The 15,123-nt window shown below is 37.0% G+C and overlaps 1 protein-coding gene across 1 annotated transcript in view; it reads left to right on the forward strand.

Annotated features, from left to right (window-relative positions):
- Positions 1-931: 931 nt before the first annotated feature.
- JMY (junction mediating and regulatory protein, p53 cofactor) overlaps positions 932-15,123 on the forward strand; it is a 34,076-nt gene continuing 19,884 nt past the window's right edge. The window contains exons 1-3 of the mRNA XM_010283589.1: positions 932-1,102; positions 8,653-8,803; positions 11,508-11,677. Of these exons, the coding sequence (XP_010281891.1) occupies positions 959-1,102; positions 8,653-8,803; positions 11,508-11,677 (465 nt within the window). The 5' untranslated portion in view covers positions 932-958. The remainder of the gene's footprint in view (positions 1,103-8,652; positions 8,804-11,507; positions 11,678-15,123) is intronic.

Here is a 15,123-nt window from a genome sequence, read left to right on the forward strand (position 1 = left end):
ACTTGATGTATTTACAGTCTGTATGAGATTAGTTTTTGCTGAACAGTTGAATATTTTTTTAGAAATGGTAAAAGATTTCCAGCAGCATGTGAGGCCTGCCCAGGCAAACACATGAAATAGATGCAAAACAAGTATCTAAATTAAAAACATATATTGTACAAACAGATTAATTTTCAGCTTCATAAGAACTAAAGGAAGGAATGGACAGATTTTGTTGTTTTGTCTTCTTATATGAATTAAAACAAATTATTTTTTTAAAGCTTAACACTTAGATAATTTCCCTTATGAAAAAAATCTAATTGAAACTCTGTGCATTTGAAATTTTGTGCCTAAACTGTCTAGGCTAAAATCATACACTAGAGGGCAAAATTACCAGAAATGCAGATCACTGTTTTGTTTCATATAGATTCTAGTCTGTGTCGGGAGCTGCAGTGGTGTAACGGGGCTGTGTGGGCCCAAAGTACAGACAGGGAAAAAAACCCCAAACACCAAAAAACGTAGAAAGATCAAAATGTGACTTCTCCTCTTTTGTCGCCCTTCTTACCACTCTTTCGCTGTTCCAACACCTGAAAGTGGGAAATGTGTGAAGTAGCATATCTGATTACTACGTTATAGATTCTTGTACTAAGTTGCTTTTCGGGCTGTCTTTGCCCTTCTTACTTACTACCTTCCAGAGATTTTTGGAAAGAAAGTATCAATTGGAGTGCTGCATATTTTGAGTTAAGGCTATCGAAGACATGCTCATACTTGACTGGCTAAATCCAAGATGTGGGATGGGCATTAAGGTTGGTTTGTTTGTCTGAGTGATGATTTTGTGGGAAAGGGAAGATAATACAAGAGGGTAGGTTAAAAAATGTTTTCTAAATGAGTGTCACTTTTAGCAGGAGTGTTTGAACAGGTTCAATAAAATTAGCACTTTTTTCTACAGCTCCTGGAAAAACATAAAAACACGGAGAGCATGGTAGAGCTTCTTGAACTGTATCAAATGGAAGATGAGGCCTACAGTAGTCTTGCAGAAGCTACCACAGAGCTCTACCAGTACTTACTACAGCCATTCCGAGATATGAGGGAACTGGCGATGCTTAGAAGACAACAGATAAAGGTATGGTAAAGGTACTGAACTTCTTATTAATGGGGAAATCATGCTTTTTAGTTACTATTTACTATTTATTACTGTTGTTATGCAAAATATATGCAGTGAGTCTTTATTTTTCTGGTTCCTCCATTCAAAGGAGTGCTTTTTGAAGAGTGAGAACACCTCTGACATATGTAGCTAACCATCATCTGTTTAACTTACTGTGTTTGACTGTTCAAATTCATTGCTGAGTTTAGATTAAACTTACAATTTTGTGATTACTGGGAATACTGACTAATATATAAAATAAAAAGAAACATGTACAGCATCTGTGCTATTGTTAATTCTTTTAAAAGATTATACAGGAAGTTACTTTTCATTTCAGTTTTCTGAGATAGTCTTATAAACAATGAGAAGTCAGTAGCTTCTCATCTAATGTTGTGAAACACTTAAACATGGAAGCATATTAGAAGTATATAATTTGTTGTAATACTTCAACAGTATATTTTCCTAAGGGCTAAAAAAGTATAGCCAGCTGAAGAATACTACATTTTGGTCAAACTGCATATGTTTGTTTTACTTAAAAAGAATTCTAGTTTTAAATACTTAACCAAAAATAACAAATGTCATCTTTATTGCATCTCAGAAGAACTTCTGATAAAATAATTAGTTCCTTAATAATGCAGATTATTAAGACTGTAGCCTTCTGATATATGTGTTGTAACATAGAAGCTAAAATGGGTTTGTTTCATTTAATCTGTATTGCAATATCAAGTTATCTTAGCTTGGCACATTGTTCAATTAACTAACATTGTTTTTACTAGTTTAAATTTTAAAATACAATGTTATTATCTGATTTTGAATATAGAATGAGGGAGGCAGGCAAGAGGATTTATGATTCTAAAACTACATTTATTTTGAGCTATTGCTGTGTCCATACAGTAATTTTTCAGAAAGTTCAGCAATCTGAAACTAACTCAGTGAGGTAATGTTATTATATGTGAACTAAAAGTGTGGTTATTTTTTCCCTGAATGATAAATGTTCCTACATAAAGAATTGAGACGAATATTTTTTCAAATGTGTTTAACGGTTGAAGATTATGAACACTACATTTAATAAAAAGCATTGTTCAAAGCACGGTGAAATAGTTCCCATTTTATTTGAATTTGTAGCAGAGGAAAAGTTTTTTTGTTGTTGTTGTTTTTTTGTCAAACAAAAAAAATGAATATTATCTTGAGGAGGGAATATGAATTAAAAGTTGTGTTTTGCTTTGTGTTTTTGTTTGTTTGATTTTTAACCTCAGTCACCTCTTGAATTCCAGTTTTCAGATACCTCACTTTCTGTTTCTCCTGAAAGAATAACCTTGGTAAACTTCAGAGGCATGTTCTGTGGTTGATTATTTTAGTCATACATAGTTGCGTCTCATGTACATTAAGTTCTTTTCCTAACTTGGCAATTCTTGAGTTATAAAACTTGGTCATGTGTATTATGTGGTGGAGAAAGATGCCATCTCTTGTTTTTCATTTCGTTGTTTGAGAGAAAGCAGTACTTGTATCTATGATGACAAAATATATATTATGCTGGGTAGCTAGGGTAGAAGAATTGCTTTATAAATAGAACTTGTGCATGAAATGGTTTGTGTTAACTTGCTGCATATGTTTTTCTGACAGGCTTAATAATGGAAAAAAGATCCTTAGGTTTCTATAAACCCTTATGGCTGGGGTTAGCTCCATTTTCATGCATAACAAGTATTTCTGATGCTTACTACCTCAGTGAAATGGGAGCTGTGAACATACAAAGAGTGACAATGAGAAAGATAAAGTTTGGATGCAGGGCAGGGTAAGGAAGGAAGGGGCCTGCAGAATGTGTTACTAAAATGAAAAAATAAGGTACAAGGATAATTAAGCTCAAATAAAAGTATCAATTTTTAGTCAAGACTGCATATGCCTTCTGTAATTACTTTAACATTTTTTGACCTTTTCTTTATTAGGTATCTGTTTTTCATTTGTGGGGAGGTTGTTCTAGTTTGTTTTTTAAGAATTTGGCGTTTTTAATAAGCATTTTAATCAGTTTCATTCTGTCAGTTTTCAGAATGAGTTTAGGAGGAAATTAATTGCTTTGTCTATAATCTTTGAGAACAGTGTTTAATGTCGTCTACTTTTGGAGCAAGATGTGAAAAATGAGATATATCATGGGTGTTAAATTTCTGCTGTTGCTGTGAAGCTTGCAACGGGGATGCAGTGTGGATTCAGTGAGCATGCAGTGGGGATGGACTGAGCATGAAGTGGAGATTCAGTGGGAGTACAGTGGGAATGAACTGATGCAACAGGGATTTGGTGAGGATGCAATAGGAATGAACTGAATATGCGGTGGAGGTTCAGTGGGAATGCAGTGGTGATGAGCTGAAGATGCAGTGGTGAAGCAACAGGGATTCAGTGAAGGGTTTTATGCCAGTCTGTTTACATTCTGAACTATAAATCCTCTAGATTTATTGTATGAACTTATCGAAAACATTTTGCTGACTTCAAATTAGGTTTTTTTGAGCTTTCTGAAAAACTAATGCTCCAAACAGCCAATAGCAGGCTGATAATGTGAATTTGTGAGGAAACTGAGGCTGCTGACTACAAAGCTGTGGTATGTATCTGATCAGTTAAATCTGCCTGTCTGCAAGGTGAAGAGAGTACAGAACTGCTCTGGGTGTTCAACAGTAAAACTGCTTAATAAATCTGTAGAAAAATCTGATTATGTCAGAATGCCAAAAGGTTTGGTTTTTTGTTTTAAAAAAATAAATTGCCCTTACAAAAGGCTGGGCTGGATAATAAAACAGTAGGTGGAATTGTCAATAAATAAAAAGTAATGCATGTGCAGAAGGGTGATGAAAACCACCAGAAGCATACCTGCCTGTTCGTATGCACTTAATTGTTACTCTTGAGGAAAAAGGTATGTGAATTATCTTGAGGAGTTCTCTGAACATAGCTTGCCGTTCAGCATTTTGAAAGAGGAAAGAAAGGTTTGAATTATTAGGGGGGGGGAAAACCAAACCAAAACAAAATAGAAAACAATATCACTCCTTTGTATATATCTGTGGTATACTTGCATCTTCAATGCTGCAGTTTTAGTTTTTCCCTCTCAAAAACATACTGTAGGATCAGAATAATTACAGGATGGCAGTGAAGATAGTAAGGTTATTTCCCTGCAAACAGCCCCAGTGCAAGGACAAGAGTAAATGAATCAGATTGCCTTAGGTTGGAAAGCATATGATTCATGTAAGATAAGAAAGAGATCTCCAAGTCATGAATGGTAAGGGGAAGAAAATACTGAATGATTTCTTTCAGTTTTTCTCATATTAAAAAAAAAAAAAAATAATAGGGGTCCCTCAATGAAGTTGTAGTGCTTTAAAACAGCCTGCAAATAAATGAAAAATAATTACACTCATATTAAACATACCTTACATGCTCTGTGGCAATAATTTCCACAGTTTAACTATGGATACCAAGTATATATGTGTTCCAGAGAAAGACAGACCCATCAGTAGCTATTAACAATTATGCAGATAAGCCATTCAGCTCTAAGCTTTTTAGTGACAGAAGTTGGGAGTTATCAATGTGTCCATGCCTTATGGCTTTTTTTTTTTTTTTTTTTTCCTCTCCAAGTGCTTGTAATAGCTACTCTTGGAAGCAAGGGCCAGGACAGCCTTGGATCTGACCTATGATTAGGGTATGGGGGGAAATGGTGCAGAAAGATGCAGAATCAGAGTGTCCATTCAAAAAGGCAAAAAGATATCTTGATGAAACTCTGAAAGGATGTTAAACATGCAATACTAAATTGTGTGTCCCTGCAAGGATTAGAGTAAAGGAGGGTGAAAACTGGAGATGTGTATTTTTTTTCTGTTGCAGTGTTGGAGGTAAGGGAGGAGAAAGAAGGAAGAGACTTGGATGTAATGTTTTGCAGCCTTTGGAGGGCAAGGAAAGGGGCTTAAGGTCTTCAAAGATGGAAAAGCTTGATCATGGGAGTATAAATTTTTTGAGTCAATGTTAATCTAAATATGTAAATAGATTGAAATCTAGTATTTTTTCCAGTAGTGCTCTGAAAAAACAATTTTTGTAAGCTTTCATGATTGCTGACTTTATACTGGATCTTGTAGGCCTTTATTTGCAGTTGTTACAGTTATTTTCAGTATCGCTATTCATGGATATTTATGTGTATTTAATCTGATTTCTAATACTTGTGTTCTTGTTTTTCTTTTTTCATTATATCTGTATATAAAAATTGTCAACCATATTTTGATGAATTTCTAGGATCACAGAATGTCTTGCATTGGAAGGGACCTTAAAAATCATCTAGTTCCAATGCCCCTGCCATGGGCAGGGACACCTTCCACTACACCAGGTTGCTCAAAGCCCCATCCAACCTGGCCTTGAACACTTCCGGGGATGGGGCATCCACAAATTCTATGGGCAACCTGTTCCAGTGCCTCATCACCTTCATAGTGAAGAATCCTTGATGGATATGCTTGACATTTTGTCTATTGTATAGACATATTGTATATGTTTTTTTAACTGAAGATTTAAAAATCCATCCAATCCCTTTCAACTGCAAATGGAATCTAGAACATCTGGAAACACTCAAGCTCACTTGCTTTAACACTTGACCTCCTTGCTTAAACAAAGTTTTCAAATAACTAGTAGAATATGTCCTATTAAAAATACATATATTGTTTTTTAAAGCTTTCTTTTTGAAGGTTAACTTTGTTTTTTAGCCTGGAGCTCAGTCCGTGAAGCTGAAATGTAAATAAAGGATTTATGATACACACGTGGATAAATAAAGAAGGCCTAACTCAGGATGCACAATTTAGCCTTAATTCTGTCAATTGTCAGTACAAAATACTTTAAATTAGTAGTTTTAATGCTCCTTTGTATATACTTTTATGTGTTGGGGTTAAAAACAGTTGAATAATCCCAGTCATTCCTCTTACTCTTGACATAACTTTAATCTTCTATGATTTTTCTCTTCTGAATACTTACTAATTTTTCAGCATTCTCCATAGTTCTGGAAAAAACATTCACTACTGCACTTTGCAGTACAATGACATTATTGTTCAGTCATCTTTCTGCATGTCCTAACATCTTGTTTGCTTTTTAGTTTGTTACTTCCTTTGCAATCTTTATTGAATTGTGTATGTCATTCTCCTATATCTTGTTTAAGATAGTCAAAACTCCTGTAGTTTGTATTGCTAGTTCCAGGCTCCAGATATTTTAAGGATTCTAGACCATCCAGTCTTAGTTAGTTTGCATGTATTCACAGCAGAGTCCATGCCAGGATTTGTTAGGATAAAACCAGTAGAACTGTAAAAAGCCCTTTTTACATCTGAGTGCTTTCACTGGAGCACTCCTGAACTGCAGAGATGTGGCAGATCCCTGCCTAAGCTATAATGTGACCTGACCTAAGTCTATGTTTGTGAGTCTTGTCCATTCTTGTCCCAGCTGTCTTCAGGAAGAACCTGGGAAGTATTAAAAATGCTTGAGGACTATTTCTTTATTTAGGAGATGTATATGCTATATAAAACGTAACAAAATCCTATAGTTGCAAGCCTGTTTCTCATATCTTCTCACAATAAACTTGCTTTACTCTCTTCAAAACTCAATATAACAACCTGTGAACTCTTCCAGAGAAGAATGTTTCCGGTAGAAGAGTCTTGCCTTTCTGATTCATTCTCACTTACTCACGGGCTAGATTAGGGACCCAGTTTCAGTTTGTTTCCTTTGAAAAACTAATTTGTTTTCCTTCAGCTGCATATCCATACGGTGTTGAAATGTGTTCTTTTATGTTCCCTTACTCTGAAGCAGTAGCTGTTGGAACTAGATGTTTACATGATGTATTGAAGTTTATGGCTTCTGCTGTTTCTTCCTCTTCTTGTGGGCTTTCCAACAACCACTTTTGCAAAAGCTGACTTAATTTTCATAGTTTCAAAGCATTATATGAAGTAAAGCTTGCAAAACATGAAAGTCTTCAAAAGCAATTTTATTGCCAGGAAAAAAATAATTTATCTTAGCCAATTTTACTATGAGCCTTGGATTCTTCTCAGCGAGAATATAGGTTTTTTTAGGAAGACTAGCTGGAATGTGGGGTTTTTTTTGAGAAAATGATTACTAGAAAAGAAACTGTAGATTTGGCTATGTGATCTAGTTGTGAAATGAGAGGTTTTTCCTCTCATTTGTGGTTGTACCACACTTTCTCCAGAACTTTGAGTCCAAATGAGGAACTTGCAGACCAAAAAGCGAGTTTGAGAAAACGTTACAATAGAAGCCTATCTGGACTTCTGCAAGGCCTTTGACATGGTCCCACCCAACATCTTTCTCTCTAAATTGGAGGCAGATGGATTTGATGGGTGGACTGTTGTTTGGATAAGAAATTGGTTGGATGGTCACATCCAGAAGGGAGTGGTCAATGGCTCAATGTTCAGATGGAGGTCTGTGACAAGCAGTTTCCCTCAGGGCTCCGTATTGGGACTAGTACCGTTAAATATCTTCATCGGTGACATAGTGGGATTGAGTGCACCCTCAGCAAGTTTGCAGATGATGCCAAGCTGAGTGGTGCGGTTGACACACCTGAGGGACAGGATGCCATCCAGAGGGACCTGGACAAGCTCAAGGAATGGGACCATGTGTACCTCCTGAGGTTCAACAAGGCCAAGTGCAGGGTCCTGCGCCTGGGTCGGGACAACCCCTGGTACTAATACGGGCTGGGGGGTGAAGGGATTGAGAGGACCCCTGCTGAGAAGGACTTGGGGGTACTTCTGGATGAAAAGCTGGACAGGAGCCGGCAATGTACACTCACAGCCCACAAGGCCAACCCTATCCTGGGCTGCATCCAAAGCAGCATGGCCAGCAGGTCAAGTGAGAGGATTCTGCCCCTCTACTCCGCTCTGCTGAGACCTTACCTGGAGTCCTGCACCCAGCTCTGGAGCCCTCACCACAGGAAAGACATGGACCTGTTGGAGAGGGTCCAGAGGGCCACAGAAGGGAACACCTCTCCTATGAGGAAAGGATGAGGGAGTTGGGGGTTTTCAGCCTGGGGAAGAGAAGGCTCTGGGGAGACCTTACTGCAGCCTGCCAGTACTTAAAGGAGGTTTATAAGAAAGATGGGGAGAGACTTTTTAGCAGGGCCAGTAGCGACAGGACAGGGGATAATGGTTTTAAACTAAGAGGGTGTAGATTCAGACTGGGTATAAGGAAGGTATTTGTCATACTGAGGGTGGTGAAACACTGGCAGAGATTGCCCAGAGAGGTGGTAGATGCCCTATCACTGGAAACATTCAAGGTCACTTTGGACAGGATTCTGAGCAGCCTGGTCTCGTTGAAGATGTCCTTGGTCATTGCAGGCGGGTTAGAGTTAGATGACCTTCAAAGGTCCATTGCAACCCAAACTGTTCTATGAGTCTATGATAAGCCATGGTGATTTGCTGGTAGTTTTCTCTCCTCCTTGTTCTCTTTCTTTCTTAGCCACTCTGAAACTGATTGTTGGCAAAATAGCAACAATTAATTGTGTTGTTAATTATGGACTGATTCATTTTCAGATCTCGATAGAGAACGACTACCTAGGCCCCAGAAGAATTGAGAGCCTGCAAAAAGAAGATGCCGACTGGCAGAGGAAAGCCCACATGGCTGTGCTTTCTATTCAAGATCTTACTGTTAAATACTTTGAAATAACAGCTAAAACACAGAAAGGTAGATATTTTCTACTATCCTATCCATCAACTAGAAGATCTTTAAAAATTTATTTAATGTTTACCATGTTCTGTATTTTACTGTCATTTATTTATTTTTTTTCTTCGGTCCTCCATGAGGAAAATGCACTTGTCATCCACATGTTTTTTCTTCTGTGTCTGTTCAAGTCTTTTTCCAATAAGCCTTTTCAGAACATCATCAGAAGTGAGCAGAATAGAAATTTTAGACAAAAGTTTCACAACCATTTTCTCAATGTAATTCTATTAGCTGCACTGTACATTTGCAAAGGATTTAGGGAGCGTAATGTCCTGGTCCTTACTGGATATGGCAGACCACTATAGTAAGTGTTTATTGCATTTCAGTTCCTTTCCTTTTGCTGTCTTCCCTGCCTTTCAGTAATTTTTTTCATAGCTCTAAATATTAAGCAATAGCTCAGTTTAAATCTACTATGTGAAAGCTGCTCTGTTGTTCAGAAATCTTCACAGAGACAACCTCGGCATTTCTATGCTTGAAGAATGTGGCAGTTTTAGTAAAGTGTTGGTGCAATAAAACCAGGTCATATGACTTGCCATGTACATCTGCGCTCTTATCCTTGTGACATTTTAACTTAAATAAGCAGTTTATTGGGCAAACACACCTGGGGATGTGGTTTCATGTCAGCTCTTTTAGTTGTCTGTGGGCTACCACTGACAGAGTTCCTTTGCCTTGGTGATAGTGATTGTGCAACCAGAAAAATGAGCTGTACCCCTGAGGGAAAATCTTTTTTCATGGGTATATTTCCTGTCATCTCCCTGCATGACTGCTAGATCTGCCTCTAGAGCAGCAGTCACTGCAAAATGATTCCTTTTGATGACAACCCAAGTTAAGTATAATGTGAAGCTCCACCTTATTTTGAAAAAGTGACTAAACCAATTCAAGCATGTTGGAATAAATTTAATTAGAGCGAATTCTAAATGTATTTAATCAATTTGGTTCCTTTTCTAGTGTCACAAAGGCAGCAAATAAAATACCCTGTTAGTTGATAAAGAATGTGTATTTACAGTTACTTACTTTTTGTTTTGTTCACATATGCTTTTTATGTACAGCAGTATCATGGTTTAACCTCAGCTGGCAACTAAGCACCATGCATCTGCTTGCTCCCGCACCCTCCTAACCTGCCCAGTGGGATGGGGGAGGGAGTTGGAAAAAAAACCTTGTGGATTGAGATAAAAACAGCTTAATAGGACAGCAAAGAAAGAGGAAATCATAATAATGATGACGATGATGAAGGACTGTGCAAAGCCAAGTGATGCACAGTGCAACAGTAGCTCACCACTCAGTGATCGATAGCCTGTCCCTGAGCAGTGGTTCCCACTCCTGGCCAACTCCAGTTTACTTACTGAGCATGAGGTTACATGGTGGGGAATATCCCTTTGGCCAGGCTGGGTCAGCTGTCCTGGCTGTGCCCCCTCCTGGCTTCTTGTCCACCTCCCCACTGGCAGAGCACGGGGAGCTGAGAAGTCATTGACTGAGTATAAGCACTACAGCTACTTGGCAACAACCAAAAACATCAGTGTGTTATCAACGTTATTCTCATACTAAATCCAAAACACAGCACTGTACCAGCTGTTAGGAAGAAGATTAACTCTATCCCAGCCAAAACCTGGACAAGCAGTAAAGATGGTGGGGAAAAAACACTGGGAAATGAAATGCCTGGAGACCATTTATAACCATAGACCTTTGGTGTACAATGTTGCTTGCCTGTTTTGTTATGTTTTTTGGCCTCCTGTTGATCACAGGGTGTTCTTACATAACAAAATACTAAGAGGTGGCAGAGGGAAAACATGCACAAACATACAAGGTATTTTTTTGTTACCTAACAACAGTATATAATATCTTCTAGCAGCTGGAGACTGCTGTCCCTTTGATTGTGCAATTTTCATGGCTCTTGCTTTGCAAAGTGAAGTGTACAGTATCACGTGATTGTTCTATATATTAAAAATGGTGAAAATCTCATGTGTGTCAGCTTAGATGATGTCTGGGCCTCAAGAGCAGAAAATCTGAATCAGGCAAGGGACTCCTGCTACTCTGAAGTCTTCCTGAAAAGATTGTCATTCATGCCTGCATATTAAGATCAGATTATAATTTGTTTAGTTAATTTGAATTAATTTTGTAAAGCAACCTGCATTTTGTGTTCAAAGATAGATGTTATTTAAATTTAATTCAGTATTCTTACAGAACTGCACTTGAGGTGAAGCTGAAGTTTTTGTTTTAAATTGTCATTTTTTTCACTCTGCAGATTTTTTCAAACTTATGACTGCACTACGGAAGTTATGAAGGGAAACTGGATACTTTAGTTTCTGATAATTGGGGCTTTCAGAAGTGGGGGAATTTGGGATGCAGTTTAAGGCCACGTGGTAGCGTTAGTGAGATTTTTATTAAGTCAAGAATTCTGAACTAGTGGTTCAAGTGTTCAACTACTGTGTATTCAGAATGATCTCTCTGTGGATAACAAAAACTAGAATTATAATGATCAAATGATCAACAAATCATAAGAGTACTTACATCTTGGATTTGAAGGTTAGTACTCCATGGAATGATTACTTCCTACTAAGAGAACTTTGTATACTTTTGACTACAAATGGGTGCACTGTCTCTGCAGTAGAATCACTAGTGATCTGATGGGTAGACTGGTAAGCTGTTTGCCTTTTCTTCCCTTTTGTAGCTGTGTACGATCGAATGCGAGCAGACCAGAAAAAATTTGGTAAGGCAGCATGGGCAGCAGCAGTGGAACGTTTGGAGAAGCTTCAGTATGCAGTTTCTAAGGAAACACTGCAGTTGATGCGTGCTAAAGAAATCTGTTTGGAGCAGAAGAAACATTCACTGAAAGAGGAGGTAATTTTTCATAGCAATAAATGGAAAAGTAAAACATGCAGAAAAAACTTAAGCCTTTAAAGAGCGATGATGTACTTCAAACAAACAAACAAAAAACAAAAAACAAAGCCAGACTTGAAAGTAATTATTTTTCTGCTTTTAATAACACAAGTTTGTATTTGAACTTTTACTATACTCTACCATATTAGACAAATGGAGTTGCAGTGTAGTGTGGTGGATTTTATGCCATTTACTTATGTTTCCTGTTCACCTTTTCCTGGTTAGTCAACCAGGAAGACAGTTTTTCATGTTAATGTTTACAGCTATCCACTGAGATGGGATAGGACAGAAATGTGCTATCATGTGATTTCCGTGCTTTAGCTCTCAGAGGCATGACCACCTTTTTGGAATAGTTCTGGCATTCCAGATGGAAGGTGTCTGAAGATTAGTAAATACGCAGATGACTAGCCTGTTGTACTGTGCTGTCTTTGTCTCTGCTTACCGTAATTATTAAGGCAGTCTTCCAGAGACTTGTGCTAGTTACAGCTTTCGTGAGGAGAGAGTGCATGCATTGAACTGTGTTTAAATGTCTTAGCAGGAAAAAACCACATTTATTGGGTTTTATGACACCTCCACAAAAGCAAAAATGCTACAAATCCTCTTTTAAAATTTTCTATCATATGGATATTTGATACTAAGAACTTTGTTGTACTACTATTAATTTATATTCTATCCAATCAGCTGCATGTTTTTAGAGCACTTTTTATATGTTTCAGCAAAATTTGACTAGACCAATGACTCTGTTCTGAAAAGGTTATCCAGAGAACTCATGGCTTTAGTACTGTATAGATTGGTAGGTTTGTAAGCCTGATAGGCTGTGTGCCTAACTTACAGGAGCTTCTGTAGAAGCCTGATGTGCAAGGAGAGAGAGTACATGCAAGACCCAGAGCATGGAAATAAAAAGTTTGCTCCATTTCAAAGCTTTTTACATTTAGAAAGCCAAGAGCTGTCTGGAAACCTGAGTTTATCAGGCTGTTGCCATCCTTAGCTAAAACTTAATGACAGAATCCAGGAGTACTAATGGGAAATACTTAATTTTTTCAAATATTTAGGGCAGCCATGCCTTGTTTTTTCCATCTTATATTTCTTCCAGTGGAGACCTTACATGATTTTTTGCTGAATGATATCTCAGTCTGAAAATGAGTGATTGATTGTTTTAATGTGCCAAAGTATTATGGGCTGCATAGGAAAAGAGGTTTGTTGCAGTATGCTGGGGCGTGAAGGGCACTGAACTGAGAGGTTTGGGCTTTTGGGAACAGAGAAATGAGGAACATCTGATGAGTATGCATGGGCATGCTGGTTTGGGATGGTGTGTTAGAAGGGTAGAGAGCTGTGGGTCAAAATATGGTGATGGGGAAATAAGAGGACCAACTTCTGTTCTGAAACATCTGGGGTTTTTTTTGTTTTGAGACTGTAGTAGCCCTAAGTATGCAAACCCAGATGTGACAAACATGACTGGGAATCCCATATTGGAGAATAAGGGTTGCAGTCTTATCATAAAGAAAATACTTGGTGATTATATTAGCTGGTGTATTTGAAAGACTTGACAGTAAAAAAGAGAAAACAACAACAAAAAATGAAAATGTGATACGTTTTCTCGTTTAAACTTAAGAAGTAAAGACCTTCCTGCTGTGCTTAGGTACATAAATTTGTTTTCACAAGAGTAGGAAAAGGAGACACATGGGAAATAATATACTTGTTTCTCTTGCACTTAATTCCCTCTTCTCCAAATCTAAACTGACTCTGCTGATTGATTTTTAAAAGGAACAGTAAAAATGTCCTTGGTTCTGTAGTTTTGATTTAGTATTAATCCAGCACTTTTTTGTTTCCTAAAATGTGTTGACACGGTAAATATCTAGAAAGCTACTACATTTCCGAAGTTACTGTGGTATGAAAGTCACCTGGTTAGGTGATTAGGTTAGTTATTTTTTGTTTATTTGATAGCTAAAAATGTTAGCTCTATGATTACCTGTATTTAAAAAAATGTTGAAAGAATAACTCCAAACGAATTACATATCGCACTTTTATATTCCTGATTTGTACCTCTTAAGTTCCATCTGTTGTTCTGAATTTTGTTTGAGAAGAACGATTAAAATCTTCCTTTTGAGGTAGGCCAGAGTCTGCTTTCATGGACTGGTTGCCAGGTCTTGTCCTCATGACAGTAAACAGAATTATTAAATCAGAGTGAGAATCCTTTGTAATTTACGAAGTATGTAAAATAGTTTGGACAAATGGAAGTAAGTGGCTGGAAACTTAAATTCCAGCAAGTTCCGTCTTGTGTATACAGTATTCAGTAGCTGGTCTTCTCTTTTTTTTCCTTTCAGAAGCGTACAGTTCAGTTCTGAAGATACACTTGAAAAACACTTCTCAATTTACAATATAAATGTGTTGTGATATTTTCATAAACAAAATCCTATTCCAACAAAGTACTGCTTGGGTTTTTAAAGAATGTTTTTCATAGTTTCATAATTCTGAGTACTTTCCTTTCTTGTACATTGAGTCTGAATCAAAGGTATATTTGCTTCCAATGACTGAGTATTTAAGCATGTGTTGCATTTCATGACTATCATTTTACTTTTCTCTGTGTTGGATGCATCAGCAAAAGTAAGAGTTTTATTAAGGATTCTACTCAAGAAGGCATGAATAGCTATTTCTGGAAAACTAATCTTCATTCTGTAAGAAATGACAGTGATTTTGGTACAGGTGCAACAGTATTTTTCAGAAAAGTACATTTCACTTTGGTGGCTTTCATTGTACTTTTTAAACTTTTTCTTTCTGTGACAGCTTTTTGGAAAGGCTAAGTAAGAAGCTAAAATTGGGAAGTTTTTGAAAATTTATTTAAACATACCTGAATTTTTTTTAATAACAGATTAGGGATGCTTTTGCTTTCTTTACTTTCAGTTTTCAATTTGGCAAACTAAAATTGGTCATAAAAATCACAATTTGTTTTTTCCTTTAATCTTATATTAAATATCTGTGTAATATTCTCCAGTTCAACTAAACGTTCAAAAAGTCTTAGAAATAAAAACTCTTTCAAGTGGTCATTATGTTTAAAGAAAATAGAAAGCTGAAAGCTCTAAGCACCCCAAATGAAGTACTGGGGTGCATTCTATAGACAAAACTTGGAGTCATAGTTAGGCTTTTAATAATGCAGTGAAGACAGTATTAGAAAATTACTCATTAACAATGATAACTTACTTTGGACTTAACAATTACCAAAGCTCACATAAGTTCTTTTGAAATAACATTATTAGAACATAATTTTTTTTAATACTCTTTCTTCCTGGAGAATGACTGGGTAATTAAAGAGTGTTAAAGAGGGCAAACCCCAGCATTTGAAAGACTGTTTTTATTTGAAGGATTTTGTGCATCCCCGACATTTAGTTCCCATTTGTGGAGAGAAGGAA

The sequence above is a fragment of the Phaethon lepturus genome, unplaced genomic scaffold (genome assembly GCF_000687285.1).
Source record: "Phaethon lepturus isolate BGI_N335 unplaced genomic scaffold, ASM68728v1 scaffold2253, whole genome shotgun sequence".
Classification (NCBI taxonomy): domain Eukaryota; kingdom Metazoa; phylum Chordata; class Aves; order Phaethontiformes; family Phaethontidae; genus Phaethon; species Phaethon lepturus.